Here is a 24,108-nt window from a genome sequence, read left to right on the forward strand (position 1 = left end):
GTGCCTTTAAAAGTTGTTAGTTAGTACAGCCTGCTGAACGCACTCCTCTCTGTCCACAGCGAGATCCAGCAGAGGAAGCTCTGAAGAGCAGCAACATGAATCTGGATCAGGCAATGAGTAAGTATGAGCAGGTCTTGGCAGTCACTGACCCAACTGCTTCTTAATAGCTAATAGGACTGTGAGACTTGTCTGGGTGGGTGGCTGGTCGACTGCAGCTACAGCATGTCAGAGCGTTCATTCACTTCTCACATGGAGGGGCTGAACTGGTCAAGAGCTGTAGACATAGGGCAACGCAAACATCAGATTGTGTTCCTACAGGCACGTGGGTCTTGCGTGTTTCATTTACGTTAAATCTCATAGGGCTGACATCCTGGTAATAATGTTTCATTTAACCAATTAAGGAAACAGCAGAGGCCAATGAGTATCTTATAGATAATAAATCCATTAACAGGCAGAACAGTCTTTTTTTCTCTTGGAACTTTTAAATCTTCCCCTCCGATACATTCACGCTAGATTTTAGTATGGCAGAAAATGGGACTGAAATGTTAACTTGCTCTTCCAGGCGCTCTGTTGGAAAAGAAGACTGAATTGGACAAGCGGGGGATGGGAATATCTGAGTACAACAACGGTATGGTCACCAAACCGCTGGGCTGTCGGCCCCCGACGATCTCCAAAGAGTCTTCCTCTGACCGGCCCTCCTTCCTGGACAAGGTACGACGGGGTCGGCACGATGGGCTGGGCTATCGAGGGCCTCATTTGTTTTCATGTGAAACTACTGGCAGAGATGTCAGATGTAGAGAATCCAGATCTTTCATCCAGCTGGTGCTCTAGGCGCTTCCTCCATCTGCCCAGGAGGTGGCAGCACTTGAACAGAGCTGCCACCAACCCAGCCGCTGTGACAGAAGCAGCCTCTGTTCTTTGTGAGGTGTTGTACGCAGTGGTTTGAGTAACTGGTATGCACATGCGCTGAAAAGAAACGAGTAACTAGCTCGTGAGACAAATAGGTGTGTCTCCACTAGTTTTCATCACCTGCTAAAGCAAGGTGATCCAGCCATGATGATAAGTCTCATTTGTTCCAATCTTGGAAACGGTGGCACAAAGATCTGCGAGTGCGCTCACTCCTGGGAGAGGGGCACCCTACAGGGAACCACAGAAAAGCTGCGTGAGAGGAGCCAGACCGTTTCGTGTCCCTGGGTGCTGAGGAGCCTGACTGGCAATGGCAGCATGCTCTGTTTCTTTTTTGCACCCAGGATGGCAGCCTGGTGGAAGACGCCCCAACCTCACCGTTTTTGCCTTCTCCCAGCCTGAAGCTCCCCCTGTCCAGCAGTGCCCTCCCCACCCAGGCCCTGGGGGGGGTTTCCACGGGGCTGGCCATGCAAAACTTGAACTCCAACAGACAGGTGGGCACCCCTAGGTTGGTGGGTGTGTGTGTGAACTGGGTTTTAGGGGCCCGAACTGGGCCCCCGGGTGCTATTACACAGCTGTATACATTCATATATCCTAATTTTTATGAAACCGCTGCAGGGGATATGGAGGACTATGGATTGATTGGAGTTGTATTTAAAATGTATGCAGTTGGATGAGAATCGTGCAGTTTTTTTCAGTTCTCTGACAACGTGACTGATGCCAATTGCATGTGATACATGTACTGTTACAGTGGGTCTTGGTGGAGCTTTGTGTCGACTCAAAAACGACAAGGAAAAAACTCTTAGATTGGGGACTTGATATTTGTGGCATCACAGTTCGCTTTTAGAATCCAGTGTGTGAAAGACGAATGATCATGACAAAGCCTCTGATACGCCTTGAAAGTGAGCAGTTGAAAAAGTAAAATCAATGCTTTAAAATGTACCTTAACCCCTCCATCCCTTCTTTGTTCCTGATGATTATTCATTCATTTATCTCTATCACGATAATCCTGCTAGGAGAGACTCAATGAGATGAGATCGTTTCGTTTCCATGAGCGTCCCAGGAATGCAGCCAACACAGAGGACCTTACAAAGTTACAGCACTCCATCCAAGTAATGCATTCTGAAATCCCAGTTACTACACACCTACTGTAGCAGTACAAGACCAGAAGTGGAGCTCTGTGGGCTGGTGACACTCTCTCCTGATCTTGGCATATACTGGCTACGTTTCCAAGTTGATGATGGAACAAGTTACTGGTTTGAAAGTTGTAAAATTAGCCCTATTCCCCCTGTCTCTAGCCACAGAGGGGTCCCCTATAAAGCCTGCAATAGCTCTCAAGGTTCAGGAGAAAGAGTCACTGGTCAGGATACTCCTAAGCAGAGTAGGCTCTTTCTAATCTGGTTTTGATTTGCATACTTTGTTTAGCCTTTTCCTATGTTTGCATTTTGTTCTTGTTCTTGCTCTTTTTTGGACTTGTCATTTAATGGGAATCTTTCATCCGGACTCAAGCTTTCGCATTAAATTTTATATTCAATAGAAGGCCTAAAAACAAGTAGATGATGGGTAGAATATGAATAGACTTGGATTTTTATTGCAGTTGCAGAGAAGCTGATCAGATTTCATTCTGCACAGATTTACTGGAAATCACTCATGCAGCAAGGTGCAACTTTGGCTTATGTCAAACGGGCACCGGTGTTTCAGTACAAATGTTTCAGAAGCTCTAAAACCAAGCCACCAAGCTCAAAAGAAAATGCTCTGCTGGGTAGGAATGTAAAGTCTTGGCACAGAGGATGTACCGCTGTGACAAACCACCAAGCACAAAATGAAGCTGATGGCTTATAATAATGTAATAATAATGTTTCTTTATTAGCCCTATACAATTTCTTGCATTAGGAATTCGTCTTTTCGCATACCCCAGCTTTTCTCCAAGGAGACACAGACACAAAGACAGTCAAGCAGTGTCTGGTGCCCGTGGGCAGGGAGGATGCTTGCTGCGGATGTGTCAGGAAATTGGGGAATCCCACCATTTGTTTCCTTGACAATGTGGGGAGAGCTCTTGCGGTCTCTGCTCTTGCAGTTCCAGCAAAGGCAGCTTGGCCCAGGGGCCGCCCCTCCTGCCCTTGAATGAGGGCCGGGTAGCGGGTGAGCGTGTGATTTCCGCAGGAGGCCTGTGTGGGCCGGGGGGCCCCCAGAGGAGCGGGCGTTGCCCACCTCGAGGCCTCCTCCCTTCTTTTGTTTTTGAGTGGTCACCGTTCTGACCCCGCCTTCGAATAAACATGTTGCTTTAGATGACAGGTGTCCCGTTCGCCCGCTCCGGGGGGGGGCGCGTCTTATTTTGCTCTTTTGCACCGTGAACTCTTATTCTGACGCGGCCTCGGGGGGCGGCGACGGCAGTCCACGGGTTCGCTCCTTCGCGGCGCTGCTCTCGGGGGGGGCGTCACCGCTGCCCGGGGGCAGACGGTTCCGGGGGCCTAGCGGAGAGGAGGATGAGGAGGATGATGATGCTTTGAAACGCCGTTGATTTTAAGCCGTACGTGGAAGCAGACGGGGGCTCCGGTGTCCCGGGCCCCTCCCTCTCTGCCCAGCTCTCCTCTGACTCCCCCCCGCTCCCCCCCCCAGATGCAGAGCGGAGTGTTCAGCAGTAGTGGAGCAGCACAAACCAGGGCCATTCAGCAGCCACAGCCTCCCCTCCAACAGCCATCAGTGCCACCTCTCAGCTCCTCCCAGCCTAGTCTTCGCGCTCAAGTGCCTCAGTTTCTCTCCCCTCAGGTGAGCGGAGCCGTCTCCTGGCCCGCCTAATGGGCAACTTTTATTTATCTGTTTTTGTTTTTCTGCCTCTCGAGTCTATTCCCCCCCCCGCCTTACGTTGATCAGACCTTGAACTGGATTAAAAAAAAAAAAACTCCTGTAAAATTCCAGTTCCGTGAATATAATGACCTTCTTTCACTGCTACGTCTCCGTCGTGATCATGTAGTTCGTGATACAGACCCGTGTCCTGCCAGGGCGTGCGCAGAGTCGCAGGGAGGGTTGCTCAATACTCCTTTGTCTCTCCGTTTCCAGGTTCAAGCACAGCTCTTGCAGTTTGCAGCAAAAAACATTGGTCTGAACCCTGCACTTTTAACCTCGCCAATGAACCCTCAACACATGACCCTGTTGAACCAACTCTACCAGCTGCAGCTGGTGAGTAGCTGGAGGCCTGAACTCCAGGTAACCTGGGGTGCAAGAGCATCGTGCTTGAGCAGGAAGTACACCGAGCTCGCATACAGCGGGGCTGTGCTGCTGCGAGATTCTCCTTCTGGTGGGGACAGGGGCCTGCTTTGAAAGTTCTGAGTAAGCTGTCGGACACATACAGGTTTATCAGTTCAGAAAAACATCTTTACTGCACTTTTGTTTTGCATTTGGCGTGCTCCAGCTGTGGCACACTCTGCAGTGTTAATTGCATATCGATACTGACGGTTTTGGCCTCGTTCACTGTCAAGTAATTCATGGTAGTGTTGTGTCCAATAACCAGAAAAGGGCTAGGAAATGAATCCAGGTGACAAATTAGACAATAGAAGTGTCTTCATTTACAGCAGTACTCCACGTGTTCCAAGTGGAATGGTGCCTTTGTATAGCTGCTTTGGAAGTGCATGTGAATTACCGGAGGAGGCCGGGATGCCAGTGTTTCTCATTCCCTGCTCTGTTGTCTGCGCCCCTCGCCCACTCTCTCTACCCACAGGCTTACCAGCGTTTACAAATCCAGCAGCAGATGTTGCAGGCCCAGCGTAACGTGTCCGGCCCCATCAGACAACAAGAGCAGCAAGTGAGTGCCGATTTGAACCCGGTTCTCCCCCGAGGGGGGTGCTGTGGCAAGTGGTTTATCTCAGCTTAAACACTCTGTTCTCTGCTATTCTTTAAACAAAGAGTGTTCGTCATGGACACCTGTTTTTTTTGAGCTGGGGAGTTGCGTCAGTGAGTGTGCAACAAAGGAACACAATAGGATGTTAGAGTAAACCAGCGTTGTTAACCAACTTGACTTGTAATATCACTCATCCATAGCGGACATCCAGATAATAAGATTTTTGCAAGGGCAAAATAACTGAATCTGACTGAACGAACTTTTCCCTTGTTGTACACTTCGCGTGACCACGACCTGTGACGATTTTTCGAATTTTTTTGTTTTTTCTTGGTTTCCCCCGGCAAAGTTTTGCTACCATAGAAGGAAGGTTGTCAGCCTTGTATGTGTGTTGGTTTTTTTTCTTTTTTTTTCATGCTATGGCATAAAACTGTGGTTTCCTTTCCTTCTTCCCCTTTTCCCAGCTGAAAACAACTTGCACGTTTCTTTGCGTGACTTGGCTAGATTCATTGTTGGAGATAAAGCTGTTGATGTTCTCACAGTTTAAAAAAAACCCTCATCTTGTGGGATTTCTGTGGTGTACTTTCATCGGAGTTAATTTCTGACTTCAGCTTGGGTCTCCAAGGCTAAGTGGAAAAAGTCACAGGATAGTTCTTCTTCTGTCTCTTTAGTCCATGTTGATTTTGATGAGCCAGTGGACATTTTGCATAGTTTTCTTGGCTTTTAGCAATGGAGGGTGAATTAAAAGGTAGTGTAATTAAAAAACAGGAAAGTCTCCGCTGCAGTCATTTGTAATATGTTTTCACCTCTCTTATCAAAAATCATTGAGGTAGATCAGTTCTGCAAACCTAAGACGTATAACTATAAAAGAAGATAAATTGTATATTTTGCCGTAAAATTAAGAATACATGAAAAATTGTACTTTTTATGTTTACATTAGAATACCTGGGTTTGATGAAACAAAATAGTTGTACTTAATGTCCCTGTGCTTAAGTTGTTTTTTGATTATTTACTTTCTAAAAAGACCTGGTGTATCTCTCACCCCAGGTCTAGACTTTCATTGCATGTGAGTTGTGTTTAAAATTAAGATACTTCAAAGCCGGGTGTAATTGCAAACTTCTTGCTTGAAGGATCCAGGCTTAAGAAGTGGTGGTGTTGTATTTTTCCAGGTTGCACGTACAATCAATAACATGCAGCAGCAAATCCAACAGCACCAGCGACAGCTGGCCCAGGCCCTGCTTATGAAGCAGCAGCAGCAGCCTCCTCCTCATCCTGGCCTGCACCCCGGTGCTGGCAAATCAGCCCTGGACAGCTTCCCACCCCACCCCCAGGCCCCAGGCCTAGCTGACCTGCAGACCAAAGAGCAGCAGTCTTCTCCCAACTCCTACTCTCCTTACCCCCTCGGTAAGTGTGCTTAGCAGACAATCCTGCTTGACTGTTTAGAGCTCTGGCACCTTTTTAAAGGTAGTTTGGGGATTTTACTTCTGGGGGGGGGGGCAAAGTCCTCAAACCCCAGTTGGAATTCTGACGTTTGTGTGTGTTTCCCCCCCACCATGTGCCGTCTCGTTCAGCTGGGCTGAATCCAAACATGAATGTAAGCAGCATAGACGTGAGTGGTGGTCTGTCCATGAAGGACACCTCTCAGTCTCAGTCCCGCCTGCCACAGTGGACGCACCCCAATTCCATGGAGAACCTCTCTGGCAACTCCTCGCCGCTGGAGCAAAACCTCAGCAAGCACGGTAAGCAGAGGGGCGCAGCGGGTGGAGTAACTGGAACACGGCAGGCTCAGATCCCAGCTGAGACACGGCTGCTGTACTCTTCAGTAGGACACTTCACCCAGACAGCTCCAGTCAGATACCCAGCTGGGCGAGGGGCTGCAAATGTAAGACTCTGTGGGTCAAGACATCAGCCAGATTAGTTAGGAAAGCCACCACCAAGTTCCAGTGAACATCTTATAAAGGCATCTTCAGTCGCTGGCAAAACAATTGCAAGCACATAAGATTGTAAGGTATCAAAGGCACTTGTAACCCAGTTGGTTGCTATTAGCATGATGATCTGTGTTGAATATCCAGCTGTTTTCTAAGGGAACCAGGGCACTAGCTTCAACAGCATGTCCGAGTAGCTTGTTCCAGACTCCCACAACCCTCAGATGCAAGGAAGGCCGTTCATCTCTCCCGTGTCATGTTTGCATGCTTTAGTTGTAATCCAGAATAGAAACAAAGTGAACTGAACTCTTTCATCCCTCATGTTGTTCAGGTCAGTGCAGGTTGTCTTGCAGAAATCTGCTTCAGGTGCTCTGAGTAGGACAGCCTTTATTATAGTTGTTGCTCTGAACCACAGCCAGTTCATTTGCGTTTTCTGGCAAAATGTCTTGGTACATATTATAGTGTACATCCAAATCTGTATGCTTTAGAGACTGTCCCACCTTTTTTCTGTTTTATGTGTTTTTACAGACTAAATTGTTTATCGTAAGTATGTGGGTGGAGAATCTGCAGCTTTACTCTGCTCTGACTTGATTGCATTTATAGGTCAAAGGTTGCTTTTCAAGGCAAATGTATGTATGAAGCCATATCCCAAAAGAGGAAGTGAAGCAATACTGTTTTTTCTTCTTCACCCTCTGCTTCTGAATAGCCGCTCCGTCCCACTGAGTTGCACACTTCTGCCATTTTCTTTCTTTCCCCTTCTTCAGCACAGTCAGCCTGTCTGTCCACTCTTTGGCCTTTTTCCTCCTGGTGGGCTGTGAATGGATTTAAGAATGTTGACCATGATTGTGCTGAGTTACCAGTTCTGCAGACAGCTGCCGCTCTGGTTCCTTTTGTGTTATGATGATACAATCTGTGAGGCTGTCCTGTTTAGGGGCTTTTTTCTCTTTCAACCCTTTTTTTAATTAGCCACCAATTAGATTTCTGTAGGATTGGTAGGATCATGAACTGGCCAAAGGTGCTCAGTTTTACTGTTCCATTGTCCTAGCTCACTGTTCGCAAAGGGTGCCTCCTGGAAATGAACCCCATTAGAAAACAGGAGTGTGGGTGTGTGCTGATTCTTATTTCATTCAATGAGCGTGTAGCCGCCCTGGATTGCTCTGTGTGGATCCTTGTGGTGGACGTGTTCCTCAGGGAGCCGGAGAAGTGACTCCTGTTGCCTGTGTTTCCAGGTGCTATCCCTGCAGGTCCCAGTCTCGGCCCCCCAGGGAAGCCCCCCATGGAAGACTCCTACAGCCCCTACAATCTCATCCCCAGCTCCGAGTCTCCAGCCAGCCCCCTCGTGGCCCCAGACAGCTGGACACAGGGCAAAGCTAGCAATGACAAAATCTCCAACGGCACCAACATCAACTGGCCACCAGGTTTGTGAAAGAAAAGCAAGAGCCCGTTTTGTTCGAGAGAACTCCTTCCCCGATGTCTTTGTTTTAACCTATACAGTTTAGAGGAATTCCACACGATTTGTCCATTCCACGACGATCTAAACTTGTGCTGTCCCCATTTTGAAGAATTGGAATCCATGAATGTGCTTGGACATTTTTGTGTTTGTCTTTGAAAGCCCACGTCTACCTTTGTCGATTCACATCAAGAAATGCCTTTGCTTTTGCATGAGGGGCAATATTTTTTTCTCCCATTTGGCTGTTCTGGTTCTTCTTATCCCCCTCGCTTAAAATGCTTAACAGTTCAATTTTTACAAGAGAAATTTTCAATAGTCACCTCAGTTTTTCTCTTTTTTTTCATTAGATAGAGAACTCAAAGTATATAGTCAGTCTAGAAAAAGCATAGTCTAGCTGGAGACAGAAACAGTGCTGAATGTCTGATTGTGTCAAGAAAATTGTTCCAGGTCTTGATAGGCATTTGATACTTGATACCTGAATTTAGTTTGAAGCTAAAAACGTCAATCTGGGAAGTAACTGGGTGATGTCTTAGTTTGTGGACTTAACGATAAATGAGTTTCTGAAGCTGTCATTTCGGATACGTTTCAGAGTTTTGCCCAGGAGTGCCCTGGAAAGGACTGCAAAATATTGACCCGGAAACTGATCCCAATGTGACTCCAGGAAGTGTTCCCAGTGGCCCTACCATCAACACCAATATCCAGGATGTGAATCGTTACCTGCTCAGAGACAGGAGCGGAGGTAGGGAGTGAGAGGACTGGCTAGGACTCAGTGTGTCCCAGAGTGGAGAAAGTGCAGTGTTTTAGTCAGCACTCAGCTCAAAGTACCATGTTCTGTACATGCACTGTTCATAAATGCAGTGTACATGAGGAAGCCTAGTCAACTGTTTTAGTGTATAGCTTTCTAAACTTATTCTTTACATGCTTTGGAAGATTTTGCGAAGGCTGAACATTTTCTGAAAAAGATCCTTTTTTGCAGTAAGAGAGTCTGTTTGAATAGAAGCTGTAGGTACCATTGAAACCCATGAAAAATGTCAGAAGCTTCCTTCAGACCTAGACAACAAATTCAAGTAATTTGTCTGTTTATACTTTATTTTCCTTCAGATGCACTTAATCTGCACTCAAGACTCATTGTATTTGGAAGTCGAGCCTTTGGTTGCCTGAAATTTCTGTGTGGGGCTTAATATGTTAAAAGGTTGCTGAACAAGTGCCTACTGTATGAAGTAGAGCAACATAAAAACTAGTTTGTAGGACAAAAGCTACTAAACAATTCATGCCTATTGAGTAAATTTGTTATTTGAAAAGATAGCTAATCTACTGTGGAAGGATGGATAAAAAGAGAAACTCATTCATAAAGGTGACGTCAAAAAACATTCAGAAAACGACAAAGCATTATTTTCCCTATTCTGGCTGGCTGACAAAATTATATTTTTTGTTAAATGCATTTAAATGCTTGATTTGATTATTGATTACAAAATGCACTATCGTAATTAATAGCTTTCTAACTCTTGTGTTTCTGTGTTTCTGAATACATTCTTACTGTTATACATTGCAGTAGATTCATTGTGTGGCAGATTTCCACTGGTCTGAGGCACCACTTTAGCAAGGGGATGGTGTTTGCCATTAACTTCCTTTTTTTCCATTTATTTTGTTTTTCTTCTTGGGTGGCACGGCGCCTTGCGGTGCTAGGCCCCCGGGTTCAGTTCCTGACCTGGGATTCTATCTGGAGTGGAGTTTGTATGATCTCCCTGTGTTCACTCTGGTTTCCTCCCACAATACTACCAGTCCAAAAACTTACTAGCAGCTTAATTGGCTTCTGCGAAAGTTGGCCCTAGGTGTGAGTGTGTGCGTGTCTGTGTTGGCGTCTGTGTGTCTGCCCTGAGGTGGACGGGTGTCCGGTCCAGGGTGAATCCTGCCTTGCGCCCGTGGCTCGCCGGGATAGGCTCCGTCTCCCCCCGCAGCCCTGAGTTTGAAAAAGCGGGTGGAAAATTGGTGGATTTTCCTTTTCCTCTAATGCTGTTGACCATTTTAGCGTCACATGGCACAGGACCTCGCCTGTCCTGATCTGCCGTCTCTGATGGTTTAACACGAAAGTCATGAAAGTAACGGTAAAGAGCTGTTTTGACTCCCAAGAGTTGTGGAAGTCCCAAGTTGAGCTAGGAAACCTCCATGATATTCCTCACCTGACCGTGCAGCTTCCCTGGGACAGGGGATGCCACGCTGCAGACACGTCAGATGATGTCAATCCTTGGCCCCCTTGCTACAGTCTCTCTCTTCTTTTTCATTTTCACGTATATCATAGGCTCGTCCCCAACATCCTCTCAGAATGGTGCGCTGCCTTCTGCCGACGCCTGGCCTGTCAGTGCCTACACTAGCTCTTTCAGTTTGTCACCTTCGGCTACTGACTCCGCAGGTACCGACCCCTGCCCCAGCTCCTGCCCGCTCCCCTGACCTCTGACCCCCTGTTTCCAGTCCCGAGTGCACGCAGACTCGCTGCTCCTTAGCACCAGTGTCGTCGTGTGACGCCGTCCAGTCTGGCACCTTCGTAACCCTCCACTTCCACAAGTAGCTCAGTCCGTTTCCCAATAGAATGCTTACGCCGAGAACCAAAATTCTGGTTCAGTTTTTATATAATTGGACTTTAAAGGAACATTTTGACATAGGTTGTGTTTTGCTTGTGTAGCTCAGTATTCTCTTTGTGAAGCCCTTCATCTCACAGTTTGTGACATGAAGGGGTTTGAACTGGTTGGGATGTGAATGTGTGACGCTGAGAGAAGATGAATGAGTTGTCTTTACCCTTCACCTCTTCCCACCCCTTATTCTCACCCCCTCTGCTTTGGGTTGACATTTAAGCCCCCGGATGTAGGCTGCAGCAGTGCAGTCCCTCTCCGAGATGCTTCCTCTTGATGCGTCTTTCACAATACAAGCTCCTTCACACGCATGGGGGCCCCAGGGTAGCCAAGTTTCCTTACTCTTCAGCCTGCTGCAACTTGGCAGAGTCTTGCTGAGCCAAGCCAGAACATCCCAGGAAGGTTAAAAAGTGACAGCTAGCCTCGGCAATGTTTTGGATAAGACTGGGAGAAGTACGCTGTGCTTGTGCATTTGAAAGTCCATCTTGAGGTCCGGTGGATTCCTTATTAAGCGGACATGTGTTCTCTCGACTGCTTTGACTAATTACTGCACCTTGATTTAAGACGGAGGGTCTGCATGTCAATGGCAGGGCGGTTTTCTGTGCGCGCCTGCGCCCTGGCGACGGACGAACTGCAGCCACTGTTTGTGAGCGGTCTGGCCCGGGGTGTGTCACCTGGCTCACAGCCATCTTTCTCCCCTCCCAGGTAAACTCTCAGACATGAAGTCCACTTGGTCGCCAGGCCCCATCTCCCACACCCAGGCCTCCCTGTCGCATGAGCTGTGGAAAGTGCCGCAGGGCCCCCGAAACACTACAGCCCCCACCCGGCCCCCGCCCGGCCTGACCAACACCAAGCTGTCCTCCACCTGGAGTGGCAGCGCCCTGGGCCTGGTGCCAGGCTGGAGCAGCTCTTACTCTTCTGGTAGGTGCCCCTGACCTGTTCCTGACGCCCCACTTCCACCCGCAGGACTCACGGGTGGGGTGGTGGTCAGGCGTACACGGGTCACTCTTCTGTGTGTAGCGGGAAATTGGCGTTTAGGATGGTTATTCACGAGACAGACTTGTGGTGGCTTTATGGCAAGCGGTCCAACTTATGAGCTGCGAAAGCTCCCCGTTCTTCAGTGTCTACAAAGTGATCAATTCAGCATACGCTGCTCTCTGCAGGAGCTTGCCACGCACGTGTCTCCAACAGCGCTGTGCCTCTCAAAGACGCTCAAAGACCTGCGTGGTTTCATAAGAACACACCGTTACACCCATGACAGGTTCACTTCTGTGGCTGAAAGGTTTGATAATGTGATGTGTACTCGTAGAAATCAAACATTGTTTTGCTCTTGGTGCACACCCTGTGGCTTTTTTACCGATTAACTGAAATTCTGAGGTTTAGCTGAAGGCGCCTGTAAGCCTGTCGGAATGTGTTCTCATTTCTCTACTTTTCTTTTGTGTAAGTTGAATCACAGTTTATGCTCTGTATGAACCGCCTCGACGCTGTCAGGATTTGAAAGTGGTGTCTGTAGAGGACGTTCGTTAACTCTGCATCTGGGCTTCTGGCCTGGCGGGCCTGCAGAATCATGTTAAAAGACTTCATTAGATTTCAGAATCAAGGTCACCGCTGGCCAGAGTTCGTCTCTCAAAGAGTCAAATGTGAACTGTGCACCACTAAAGTCATTAAATTTTGGCCACTTTCAAGGGGCCCACTACACCAAATTTTCTTCCGTGTCAGTAAAAAAGGAACTACTCGACTTTCATGACACATAGCTTTTTTTAAAATTGAACACGTACGTCTTTGTACCTAAATCATTATTCTGCTAAAGTATCTCATTTTAAAAAATGTATAAAATTGATAGTTTATCTAATAAAACAATATAGAGATATGAAAATAACCGTATGCATATACAATATAATAACATCAGAATACTTCATGTGTGTATTCAACCCAGATGTGGGTAGACCAGGACTTTTAAGTCTGGATGCCTGCAAATATTGTTTTAAAACAAAAGTTTGAGTAACTTTTTTTTATCAAAGGAAACATACCTTCCATATTTGAGCACTACGTTTTGTACACAAAATTAAGAGGTCGGGAAGAGGTCAACTACAATTTCTGCCACTCCTCACTCCATTTTGTGCATGTATTCTCTATTCGTTTTGCCTCAATACACGGCCGACTAGTATTAAATTTAATTATTCAAAACATAGTGATTTCGTTATATGAATAAGGGATGGATATTATTTAATCACATACATGTCCAGTTTGGAATTTGGAGCTGTGTGGAAGCTCTGAAGACTTGGCTCTCTGGTAACACGTCCTGTACAGCACTGGATGAGCCGCTTCTCTGCAGAGCCCTTCCCCACGCGACACTTTACCAGCTCTGTGGCTCCTGGCGGGAGAGTCAGGGCCGATCGGGGGAGCCTCTGTCGCTGGCACCCCCGTGACTGGCATTTCCTGCAAAGCCTTGTATGCACTGGCCAGTTAGTGCCAGCCCCACCCTGCCTGCAGGATGCCGAATTGCAGTGGGGAATCACAGTTGCAGTTGGCTGGTGACCTGACCCAGGTTGCAGCTAGCAGCCTCTGGATCATTGACATCACCCCCACTGATCGAGCCACATGGGAGCTCTCATTTCTGTTCTTCTACTTGTCCCGCACACGGGAGACGGGCAAGCTCCAGTTTGTGAAATGAAGCATTCCTCTTTGTCTGCTGATCTGTGTGGGGTTCAGGGGTTTGCAGGGTGTGGGGTGTGGCTTTGCTGTGCATCTCGAGTGCAGCTGCAGCTCTGACCTTCCTCTCCCTCTCCTCCCAGGTACCACCTGGAGCACCGACAGTTCAGGGAGGACAAGCAGCTGGCTGGTCCTGAGAAACCTCACTCCCCAGGTACGGAGCACAACCCTGAGAAGCCTCCTTCCTAATGAAGCTCCTCAACTCTGAAGGGGGGAGGCAGGCCGTGGTCGAACAAATCTTATAGCTAATTGGAAGATTGCATACTTTACCATTACTGTTGCAGCTACCTACAGTATGTTGTGGCTATCCTCAAAAACACTTGATTCACTGTTTTCTGGTCACCATTGTGTCCTGTATCTTTTTATAAACACGCCACAAAAGGTGCTGAAACGTTTTAATGTCTCTTTCAACAAGAGGCAAGATGGTCCTTATCGACAAGCTGCCTTCTCGTGTAATGTTCAGAAGCGAAGGTCGTGAAGATTGCACGCTAGCCCTGTTTACCCTTGAACATGGATCTTCACTGCTCTGGTGTCTGTTGCAGATTGACGGCTCGACTCTGCGGACGCTGTGCATGCAACACGGCCCTCTCATTACATTCCACCTCAACCTGACCCAAGGAAACGCTGTCGTCCGTTACAGCTCCAAGGAGGAGGCAGCCAAAGCCCAGAAGTCCTTGCACATGTATGACAGGAAATAACATTATACAGATGTTTAGTGCTGTGCAACACAGCTGTGAGCTTCAGAGAAAACTGGAGGCCAAGTGTCCAAGTGATCAGTACATTGCATTGGTGTGCATGCTTGAAATCTGTATAGTCTGGATACCATCTGATGAGCTGCTGATGTATTAACGCTGGCCATCCCAGCTCCCTTTTTGTTTTAGCAAAATACCTTCACAGCTGTTTGGTTTTTAGATTTGACCACATTTTTTTAAACATGGCTGTGTATAATTACACGTGCACTTTGCAGTTTCAACCCGCAGAGGGCTGGAAGTCCAAAACAGCTGTTCTGGGGGAAAACAAATTGACAGCAAATTTAAAAACGCGATTGGAGTCGTGGCGGGTGTTAACCTTTGACCCCACGCCCTTCTGTTCATTGTTTTTCCAGGTGTGTTCTGGGCAATACTACCATCCTTGCTGAGTTTGCCGGGGAGGAGGAGGTGAACCGATTCTTTGCACAAGGTCAGTCGCTGACGCCCACCACCAGCTGGCAGGCCAACCCGGGCACCAACCAGACCCGGCTGGGGAGTTCCGGGGTGTCCCATGCCATGGGCCACTGGAACAGCAGCGGGCTGGGGGGCGGCAAGGCCAGCAGCGACCTGCTGTGGGGGGCGGTGCCCCAGTATTCCAGCCTGTGGGGGCCCCCCGGCGGAGAGGACGCCAGGGTGATCGGGAGCCCGACCCCGATCAACACGCTGCTTCCCGGAGACCTGCTGAGTGGGGAGTCCATGTAGGATTACAAGCATGGAGACACAGGAGCAAAAAAACCAAGCAAATCATGTGGAGATAATCAGTAGACGTGGTGAACAATGACATGTTGGGAGCATGCTCAGTCTCGTCTTGGAGTTCTAAACGGGGGCTGCAGCAAAACTTGTCTCGAGGCTGCTGATCTTCTTCTTCTTCTTCTGGCTTTTTTTCGGTTTTCTTTTATTTTTCAAAGGGGGGAGAGGGTAAAAAAGTATTCAAACAATTTTGAAGAAGAAGGAAGAAAGCGATGAATAAACGAAAGGAAAGTGAACCTTTATTCATGACAATTTTCTAATGATTCTGACATTCAGTGTGAAAATCCGTGTTTTCAGGAGAATTGAAGAAAAAAGCTGCCATTTGACCTCCCCTGTTGGCCCCGCCCACCATGTGACCCATGCCCTGTAAGCCCCTCCCTCTGAAACAGCATCATTCCGAGCATGCCCAGTAGGAATGGTTCAAGTACTTTTTGTTTTTCAGCACTAATATTAGCCTTAATTGCTCTCCAGCCCAGGTCCTACACATGCTTTTTACATATTGAAGAAACCTGTTGAAAATTGCACAGTCCCAATTCTGAGCCAGCATATGGAACAGAGAACAAATCTGAACAACAACAACAACAACGTTCTAAGTAGTGGGTTGGTCTGACCTGCCGACCCCAGTAGTTGTTTTTTTCTTAAAGGGATTTACACTGCTGTTTCACACATTCAAGCTGTCTTTATATCTATCGCAAAATAAGCTGACAAAGGGTGGGTCTGGCTGAGCTGGTGTGTTTGTGTGTGTGTGTGTGCGTGCCTGTAGCTGTGAACCCATAAACCACTGCTCTACCTTGCTGTAAGAAACACCTCTCGAAAACGTATCGCTGCAGCTTGTTGGAGGACTGTTTTTTTTCTTCATTTTTTAAATCCGTGTCCTGGGTGATCCCTGTCCTGAAAATGGTCCATCAGTTTCTTCAAACACCTTCATCTTCAAAGCAATGTGCAATATGCTTCACCATAAGGCTCCTCCGTCCACTGTCACTTTAGATGCTAGTCTTTGTTGTCTCTCATCAGGACAAAGAGAAGCCTACAGAACCCCTCCACCCAATCTGTCGCATGGATCTGCATCTCGGTGTGTTAGGCAGCACGTGAAACTGATCTGTCACACAACGCGCTGTACCTCTCCATTGACAATTCAGCAGTGTGCAGATCCTCATCTTACGGTTCGCCTCACACAGCAGAGACTGGAAAGGGGACTGTCTGCCACTCTATCAGTAAAGGTGTTTCTTACAGTGCAGTAGACAAAGTGTGTGTGTTGTTTCTGGTACAAAAGTGTGAAATGAAGAAAAACATTTTCAAGAGGTGGTTTGTCATAGCACTTACAAAGAGCAAGAAGCTCATTCTTTGCAATGCCAACAAATCAGAAAAGAGTTCTGTGAAACCCAAAAGCTAAGAGGAAAATGGATTGATCCAATGGCTTCTCTCTGCTCTTTTTGTACTGTACGCGTTTTTCAAAAGACTTTTAAAGTTTTGATTTTTTGTTTTGTCCCTCCGTTGCCTAGGGACCGAAACGGGCTTGAAAAAAAAGATAGCAGGATTGAAGGGAAAAGACTGAATCTACTATTGGGCAAAGAAAAGAGCAATGCTTTAAGTATATCAAAGTAAATATCACTGTTACTCCAAGTTGTTTAGCCTCCTGTGGGAGAAGCTAGACGTGCAATGTTACATGGAATAGCAGGGCCCCTTGCTGAGGCCCTGTGACTTGTATAATAGTTTGGCCATTGAGTGCCTATCTGCTGTGGAGCCTCTTGGTATTCAGTGCGATTCTGCAGCAGCACTCCCTCTCAAAGCCGTTGAGTCGCCTATGCATTGTTTGGCATACTTGGACTGGACTCTTGAGACCTGCTGGATGCAGCTGTGTTGGGGCTGGGCAGTGACGAGGACTGCACCAGTGCCCAACAAAGTGTTTTATTTTCTCATGTGGAGATCACTTTAGCTTGAAGTTCAGACATTCAGTTTTTCAGGAATCATCAGTGTTTTATTTTTTGTATTGTTTTACTCTCATGCCCGGCGTGCTCTCAAGGCAGCTGCTTACTAGATATTTGCTGTGCGGAAATGCTTAAGTAAGCAGAGCCTTTGGAAGCAGTGTGTGCATGTAAAATATCAGTGGGGAGGAGGGGGGAAGGGCTTTGGGAAGGAATTAATACTACAACTGTTTTTCTTTTTCTTTGGCGTTTCTGTTACCTTCAGAACACCGCTTCTGAGAACCTCCTCTTCGTGTCTTGAGGCGCCTAGGTTTTAGTTCCGGACAAGAGCGCCTCTTGGGTTTTCGGGTGAATGGGCCAGACTCCCTCCAGCAAGTGAATCCACTGCTGCTCAGCCCCACCTGTCTCTCCTGCCTCTCTCGCACGTCACCTCTTCCCAGCAAGCTACAGGCCAAGTCATGCGATCAAAGAAACAGAGACAAACCTCTAATATATGACTAGGTCACTCTAGTTGGTGCTTCATGACATTTTGAAAACATTAAATTTTCTTAGTCCGTGACTTTTTAGAGAAACTGACACTGACCTCTGTTTCTATGCAATGGTGAAAATGTACATACACACCGCCACCCTACAATCCTGTGCCAATGCCAGCTCAGGATGGCAGCTACTGTTGCTTGGAGTGCTGTGCCCTTCTCTCTCACAGGGGTTTTTCAGTGCTCAGCGTGATATTGATATCTTGTGTACCAAAACTGGGATAGGTAATGAAACTGTAAAATCACTATTTCCGAAATCAGGTGTTTCGCAGGTGGGGTCCTCAGTGTTTACTTGCAGAACAGTATCTTTACAACAATTAAAAATAGCTATTCTCAGGGGAGGCTTGTGAAAAAACATAACTTTTCAGTCTCAAGATAAATGCAGCTTCCTGTTTTTTTTTTTAATGCCTGCGTTGAATTATATTGAAGAAAAGCGCAAATTTGCAACCAGCACACTAAAGCTTGGGTGAGGAGGAGTGCAGGAGGCAGGGTGCTCGGGGTACAGGCCTACCCTCGTAGAGGAAGAAGGCAGTCTTGGCCCATTTGTTTGGAATTCCCGGCAGTGCTTTAACTTGGGGTTTAAGAAGTGCAGCTTAAGACACTTGTCATCTCAAAAAAAGAAGTAGAAACGTTCCTCTCGGGTCTCTAGAGGGCTTGCAAGACCTTTTGCCACCTGCTGTAGGAGGGGTCTGCCCACTGGGCACATGGTGTTGGTCCTCATGTCCCGATGTGACCCTGATGTGAACAGGCCGGAGCCCCGTTCCTGCTGGCCCCATGACTGTGTGCAAGCTTGCTAAAGCCACTGCTCCTTTCGTCCTGTTGGCTGGGCGGTGTGTTGTTTGCTGCTGAGCACTTTTATTTACCCGTTCCTGTGGGAGGTGGCGCTGGTCAGGCCAGGAGACTGACACTATGGGAGGAGAGGTACAAGAGGGGAGCACCTCAGCTTCAAGGGGTTTTAAGATAATCGTGCGTTTTAGGGGGAAGACCCTGCAAAGAGAGAAATACACATGGGGACTACATGCTTAGGTGCACTGTAGTTGGGTAATCCCGGGTACATATTTTTTATACCAAAAATTTGCATTTATTGTCATTTTTCTTAGGCTTGGGGGGGAAAAAAAACCTGCTATATATATTACTAATGATTCAGCTCTGCACTTGTCGCTGAACTGGACTGAAGCCTTTTCTTCCCAAAGTGGCGTCTCCCCTCCACGGAGGAGATCCCGATGGGCTGGGAGGGGGGCGCCGAACCGTGCGCTTCGACGGATCTGGGTTCAGCGCAGATCCCGCTTTTATCAGAAGGCATTCTTATTTCACCGAGGAGACATTTCAATTTGGTACAAAGTCTTAAGGGGGGGGGGGGGGAGGTGACCTTCCAGAGCGACACTATAGAGAATCACTGTTTGCCTGTGCTTGATCCAGCCTTGGCTCCCCAGCTCGGCCGGCTGCCCCGGGATGTTTTTATCGGATTGTACAGCGCGCTCTTTATCTGGGGCAGAGTTTGACGTGTTTCGGGATTTTAATGACTGCACCAGCACTGAGAAGCTGTTTTAGGCTCCACTTTACAAGGCGGTGGGGGTGGGAACTCCCCAAAAAAAAATAAAAAAATTTTGTAGCACAACACGGGACATTAAGGATCCGAGTTCTGAGACCCTTTCCGTGCAGCTTGGGGTTCCAAGTGTAATGTTCCCCAGTCGCTCAGTCAGGGCCGGGGGAGTGGGGTGCTGAAGGTTATCAAGTAGCTGCAGCTGTGAGTTCTCGGAGGGCCTGGGTTCAATATGCACGTGCTGATTACAAATCTCTATTTTTTCGACTTGTCGCGAAATTAAAAAAAAACTCCCCACCCCCTCCCGACCTTTTTTCCTACTTTTCCCAGAAAAGATCATAAACATATCAAAACAAAACAAAAAAATATATATATACAAATACTTGAATCACAAAGAAGCGCCAATAATGTAATGTGAACACTTTTTTTGTAATGATTTTGTCTCACTCTTACACTTCCGAGCTTTCGACGACGATACCAGTTCAAAGTGAAATGAAATCAGTAAAAGGCAAAAAGATGACTTTGTATGTGAGCGTTTGCACAAATGTACGTACGAGTGTGGCAAGTAAATACTGAAGTGTGATTTGTGAAAATGCGAGTGTGTGTTAAGTGTTTAACTCATAAGTTTTATTCAGTACGTTAGTCTTTTTTTTTTGCTCGTCAGAGAAAAAAATATATAATGATGGATATTGTTGTTATTATTATTAGCTTCTAACGTTGCACTGAGTGTCTGGTTCCCCTCATTCAGCTATTTTTCAAAAGCAGTGAGAAAGTACAGAGGGGAGATGGTGACAATTCATGTGTAAATGTTTACTCAAGGACTTAACGAGAAAAAAATGTGTTTTTTGTTTTCTGAATCTGTAAGATGTTTATCTACCTTATAGTGGCTTTTATTGTGGAATAATCCCCAAAAAGGATTATAATTGAGTATTGCCCATTTTTTTTCTTTTTTTGTTTTATTTTGGATTCTAAACGGAAAAAAAAATCAATAAAAAATTAAAAAAAGATAAAAGGAAGAAAAAAAAAGATTTTTCAAAGACCTGTGGCCATAGATTTCTTTAGAAGGACAAGAGCTCTCTCTGCCTGTCCTGCCAGGACAGGGAGAGAGGAGGAATCTGGACTCCAGATGGATAATGAGACTCTTCAGAGGTGCCTACTTTTCTGTTTTTTTCGTTTGTGTGTGTTGTTTCTGTTCACAAGGCCACCTGTCGTTTACAGACATTTCGTTTTTTCCGAAGTTCAAGGAAAAGGAATATATATTACAGGAACGTTGGAAAAACAACAAAGGACAAATACTCTTCCATCAAATGAATTTAAAAAAAAACTTTTCAGAATGAAGATTATGCTACTTTCAGAACTCTGGGATTGATCAGTGTTGTGTTGTATTTTACTTATTTTCCTGTTATTGATGTTATTAATTTTATGGACTGTCAAAGCCTGTATGTTATATTTTTTTTCCTTTGTAAAAGAAGATGGAATTTGCTCACTATCTTGCACACACACAAAAAAGTGGATAATGTCTCAGGAAAGCCAGGGTTCCAGAGTACCAACTCCACGCCATTTTAAATGTACATTTTTATGAAAAAAAAATAATTAAAAAAACCCAACTCCAAGCACTGAAGGTTATGGATTTAAAAAAGAAGAAAAATACCTTTGTTTCTAAATCCGTAGCAGTTACATATTTACCAAATAATGGACTCGAAATGAACTTTAAAAAATGGAGTGCTTTATATATAAATCTATATATTAAAATTGCTTTACATTTTAAACAAAATGATCAATGATTTTTGATTGTTTAAAAAAAGGACAGTGAACGAACATACCATTGCTGTATGTTGCAAACTTTATTGTATTTTCTTAATATGAGGTCCCTTCCTGCTCAGATCAGGAACATCGTGCATTACTCTTTCTTTCTCGTTTCTCTTTGTCTTTCTTCCTCTTATTGTGGCGGGTATAAAAAATATTTTATGAAAAGTTGGTCTGAGTTGCAACAAATTAGAAAAAATAGCTGGTTTTAAAAGGATCATGAACTATGCACAAACGGGGGAGGGTGGTTAAGGGGGGCAAGACCTGCTTTTGTCGTTCATCTGTCTCTCACTTCCTCCTCATACTCTCTCTGTCAGTCTCTCCCCTTCTTGTGCCTCACTCCCTTTGGCTCTTTCTGTGTCACTCTGGCATGATTCTTGCGGTCTCTTGCTTTCACTCCTCGTCTCATTCCTTTGGCTCTCTACCCCATCACACTGTGTGTATCTGGCTCTCTACCCCATCACACTCTTTCTCTCTGTGTATCTGACTCTCTACCCCCCCCATCACTCTCTCTCTGTGTATCTGACTCTTTACCCCCCATCACACTCTCTCTCTGTGTATCTGACTCTCTACCCCATCACTCTCTCTCTCTGTGTATCTGACTCTCTACCCCATCACACTCTTTCTCTCTGTGTATCTGACTCTCTACCCCCCCCATCACTCTCTCTCTCTGTGTATCTGACTCTCTACCCCATCACACTCTTTCTCTCTGTGTATCTGACTCTTTACCCCCCCATCACTCTCTCTCTGTGTATCTGACTCTCTACCCCATCACACTCTTTCTCTCTGTGTATCTGACTCTCTACCCCCCCATCACTCTCTCTCTGTGTATCTGGCTCTCTACCCCCCCATCACTCTCTCTCTGTGTATCTGGCTCTCTACCCCCCCATCACTCTCTCTCTGTGTATCTGGCTCTCTACCCCATCACACTCTTTCTCTCTGTGTATCTGACTCTCTACCCCCCCATCACTCTCTCTCTGTGTATCTGGCTCTCTACCCCATCACACTCTTTCTCTCTGTTTATCTGACTCTCTACCCCAAAACACTCTCTCTCTCTGTGTATCTGGCTCTCTACCCCCCCATCACTCTCTCTCTCTGTGTATCTGACTCTCTACCCCATCACACTCTCTCTCTGTGTATCTGACTCTCTACCCCATCACACTCTTTCTCTCTGTGTATCTGACTCTCTACCCCATCACACTCTTTCTCTCTGTGTATCTGGCTCTCTACCCCCCCCATCACTCTCTCTCTGTGTATCTGGCTCTCTACCCCCCCATCACTCTCTCTCTCTGTGTATCTGACTCTTTACCCCCCCCCATCACTCTCTCTCTCTGTGTATCTGACTCTCTACCCCATCACACTCTTTCTCTCTGTGTATCTGACTCTCTACCCCCCCCATCACTCTCTCTCTCTGTGTATCTGACTCTCTACCCCATCACACTCTTTCTCTCTGTGTATCTGACTCTTTACCCCCCCCATCACTCTCTCTCTGTGTATCTGGCTCTCTACCCCATCACACTCTTTCTCTCTGTGTATCTGACTCTCTACCCCCCCCATCACTCTCTCTCTGTGTATCTGGCTCTCTACCCCCCCCATCACTCTCTCTCTGTGTATCTGGCTCTCTACCCCATCACACTCTTTCTCTCTGTGTATCTGGCTCTCTACCCCATCACACTCTTTCTCTCTGTGTATCTGACTCTTTACCCCCCCTATCACTCTCTCTCTGTGTATCTGACTCTCTACCCCCCCATCACTCTCTCTCTCTGTGTATCTGGCTCTCTACCCCCCCATCACTCTCTCTCTGTGTATCTGACTCTCTACCCCATCACTCTCTCTCTCTCTGTGTATCTGGCTCTCTACCCCCTCACTCTCTCTCTCTGTGTATCTGACTCTCTACCCCCCCATCACTCTCTCTCTCTGTGTATCTGGCTCTCTACCCCATCACACTCTCTCTCTGTGTATCTGGCTCTCCACTTTCACTCACTCCTTTCTCCTAAGGGGTTTTGTTGTAGTGATGTATTTTAGTTCTCAGATATTTGTACCCCCTCCCACCCCCCACCCCACTTCCCCCCATAAAGGTGAACCCTGCGTCTCTTCACCATGCTGTATATCCCTAAACCAATGATTGTCTCTCACACTTCAAGAGCACTGTGGGCTGCAGGTAGAGCCCCTGATTTTGGAGGGTTTCTGTGTTTTATTTTTTTTTTAATGGGAGGGAGGGGAGGGTGGACTTGCGCTTTTTTTGCCTTTTATTTTGAAATATAAAAAAAGTCTGTACTATGAGATTTAATGAAAAAGTCAGTGGCTTTTAGTGTTTTTTTTTCTCTCTCCTCATAGAATGTGATTGTTAAAGACATGCACCGAGATAAAAACATGTTTTCATGAACTATGGAGCTTCTTTCAAACTATTAATAAATTGCAGTTTTTTTCTTGGCTGTTGAAAAATAATGTCCTGAATTCCTTAATTTTTTAACCATTTTTTAATGGATCATTCATGCAAATTGCTTGTTTGATTGGGTACCTTGTCAGTACCTGCAACTGATGGGGATATTTTTTGCATTATAGTTTTTGTATTTTTTTCGATCCATCTCTCAGAGCTGTGATTCACACATTTCTCCTATCACTCTTAAAAGTCTTTTTTACAAGAGACATAGTGCCCACAACCCATACCTGGAACTCTATATGACTAGTTGTCATTTCCCCCTTTTTGAAAGTCTCATTCAGTTATATGCCACATGCAAGGACTTTCCATTTATATAATGTATAAATGTTTGTATCTATAATCTCTGTGTAACGTGAAGATAAATTAGTACAAGCTTGTGAAATTGCTAGGAAGACAAGTTTTTTTGAAGTGTTTCCAAACTACTGCCAGCTTCCTTATTGGGCATTGAATTTAAAGTAGGATTTTTTTTTTCAGTTTTGTAATTTCATTTGGTCAGAATCGTGATAATGCCGTAAATAATGCACTCTTTCACTGTAAAGACTGGAAAGACCAGAGCAGTCCAGACAGATGTGCGTGCGAGCTTAGGCGGTCAGGGGCCGCACTCTTCCACCAGCTGATGTCGATGTTGAACTTGTTCATGCTGGTCTTGAAGACTCTTCTTGCCATGGCTGGGCTGGGCTGGGAGAGAAAGCCGTGTTCTGCTAATCGAGACTGGGCTTGTGGACACCGTGGCCGCTCCAGCAAGGGTGATGTTGCAGGGTCAACCCCTCAGCACTCCTTATCCTTAACAAGGGAATGTTAAGGGTTATTAGTCCGTCTCCTGGCTGTATTGGAAACATCCCCTGCAGCCTGCATTGATAACAGTTTTCCAACACCTTGAGGCATCTTCTGTATGTTAAGATTA

General features: G+C 46.3%; 1 protein-coding gene across 1 annotated transcript in view; it reads left to right on the forward strand.

Moving 5' to 3' along the window:
* The window catches only part of tnrc6c1 (trinucleotide repeat containing adaptor 6C1), a 68,508-nt gene extending 45,299 nt beyond the window's left edge, over window positions 1-23,209 (forward strand). Inside the window, exons 9-23 of the mRNA XM_088600046.1 lie at window positions 60-117; window positions 563-711; window positions 1,251-1,400; window positions 1,923-2,018; window positions 3,526-3,675; window positions 3,967-4,086; window positions 4,625-4,708; window positions 5,911-6,145; window positions 6,313-6,480; window positions 7,896-8,084; window positions 8,706-8,855; window positions 11,449-11,664; window positions 13,539-13,609; window positions 13,998-14,137; window positions 14,561-23,209. Coding sequence (XP_088456172.1) covers window positions 60-117; window positions 563-711; window positions 1,251-1,400; window positions 1,923-2,018; window positions 3,526-3,675; window positions 3,967-4,086; window positions 4,625-4,708; window positions 5,911-6,145; window positions 6,313-6,480; window positions 7,896-8,084; window positions 8,706-8,855; window positions 11,449-11,664; window positions 13,539-13,609; window positions 13,998-14,137; window positions 14,561-14,906 — 2,322 coding nt within the window. The 3' untranslated portion in view covers window positions 14,907-23,209. The remainder of the gene's footprint in view (window positions 1-59; window positions 118-562; window positions 712-1,250; window positions 1,401-1,922; window positions 2,019-3,525; window positions 3,676-3,966; window positions 4,087-4,624; window positions 4,709-5,910; window positions 6,146-6,312; window positions 6,481-7,895; window positions 8,085-8,705; window positions 8,856-11,448; window positions 11,665-13,538; window positions 13,610-13,997; window positions 14,138-14,560) is intronic.
* The last annotated feature ends 899 nt before the right edge of the window (window positions 23,210-24,108 follow it).

The sequence above is a fragment of the Lepisosteus platostomus genome, chromosome 11 (genome assembly GCF_059453375.1).
Source record: "Lepisosteus platostomus isolate fLepPlt1 chromosome 11, fLepPlt1.hap1, whole genome shotgun sequence".
In the NCBI taxonomy this organism is placed as follows: Eukaryota; Metazoa; Chordata; class Actinopteri; order Semionotiformes; family Lepisosteidae; genus Lepisosteus; species Lepisosteus platostomus.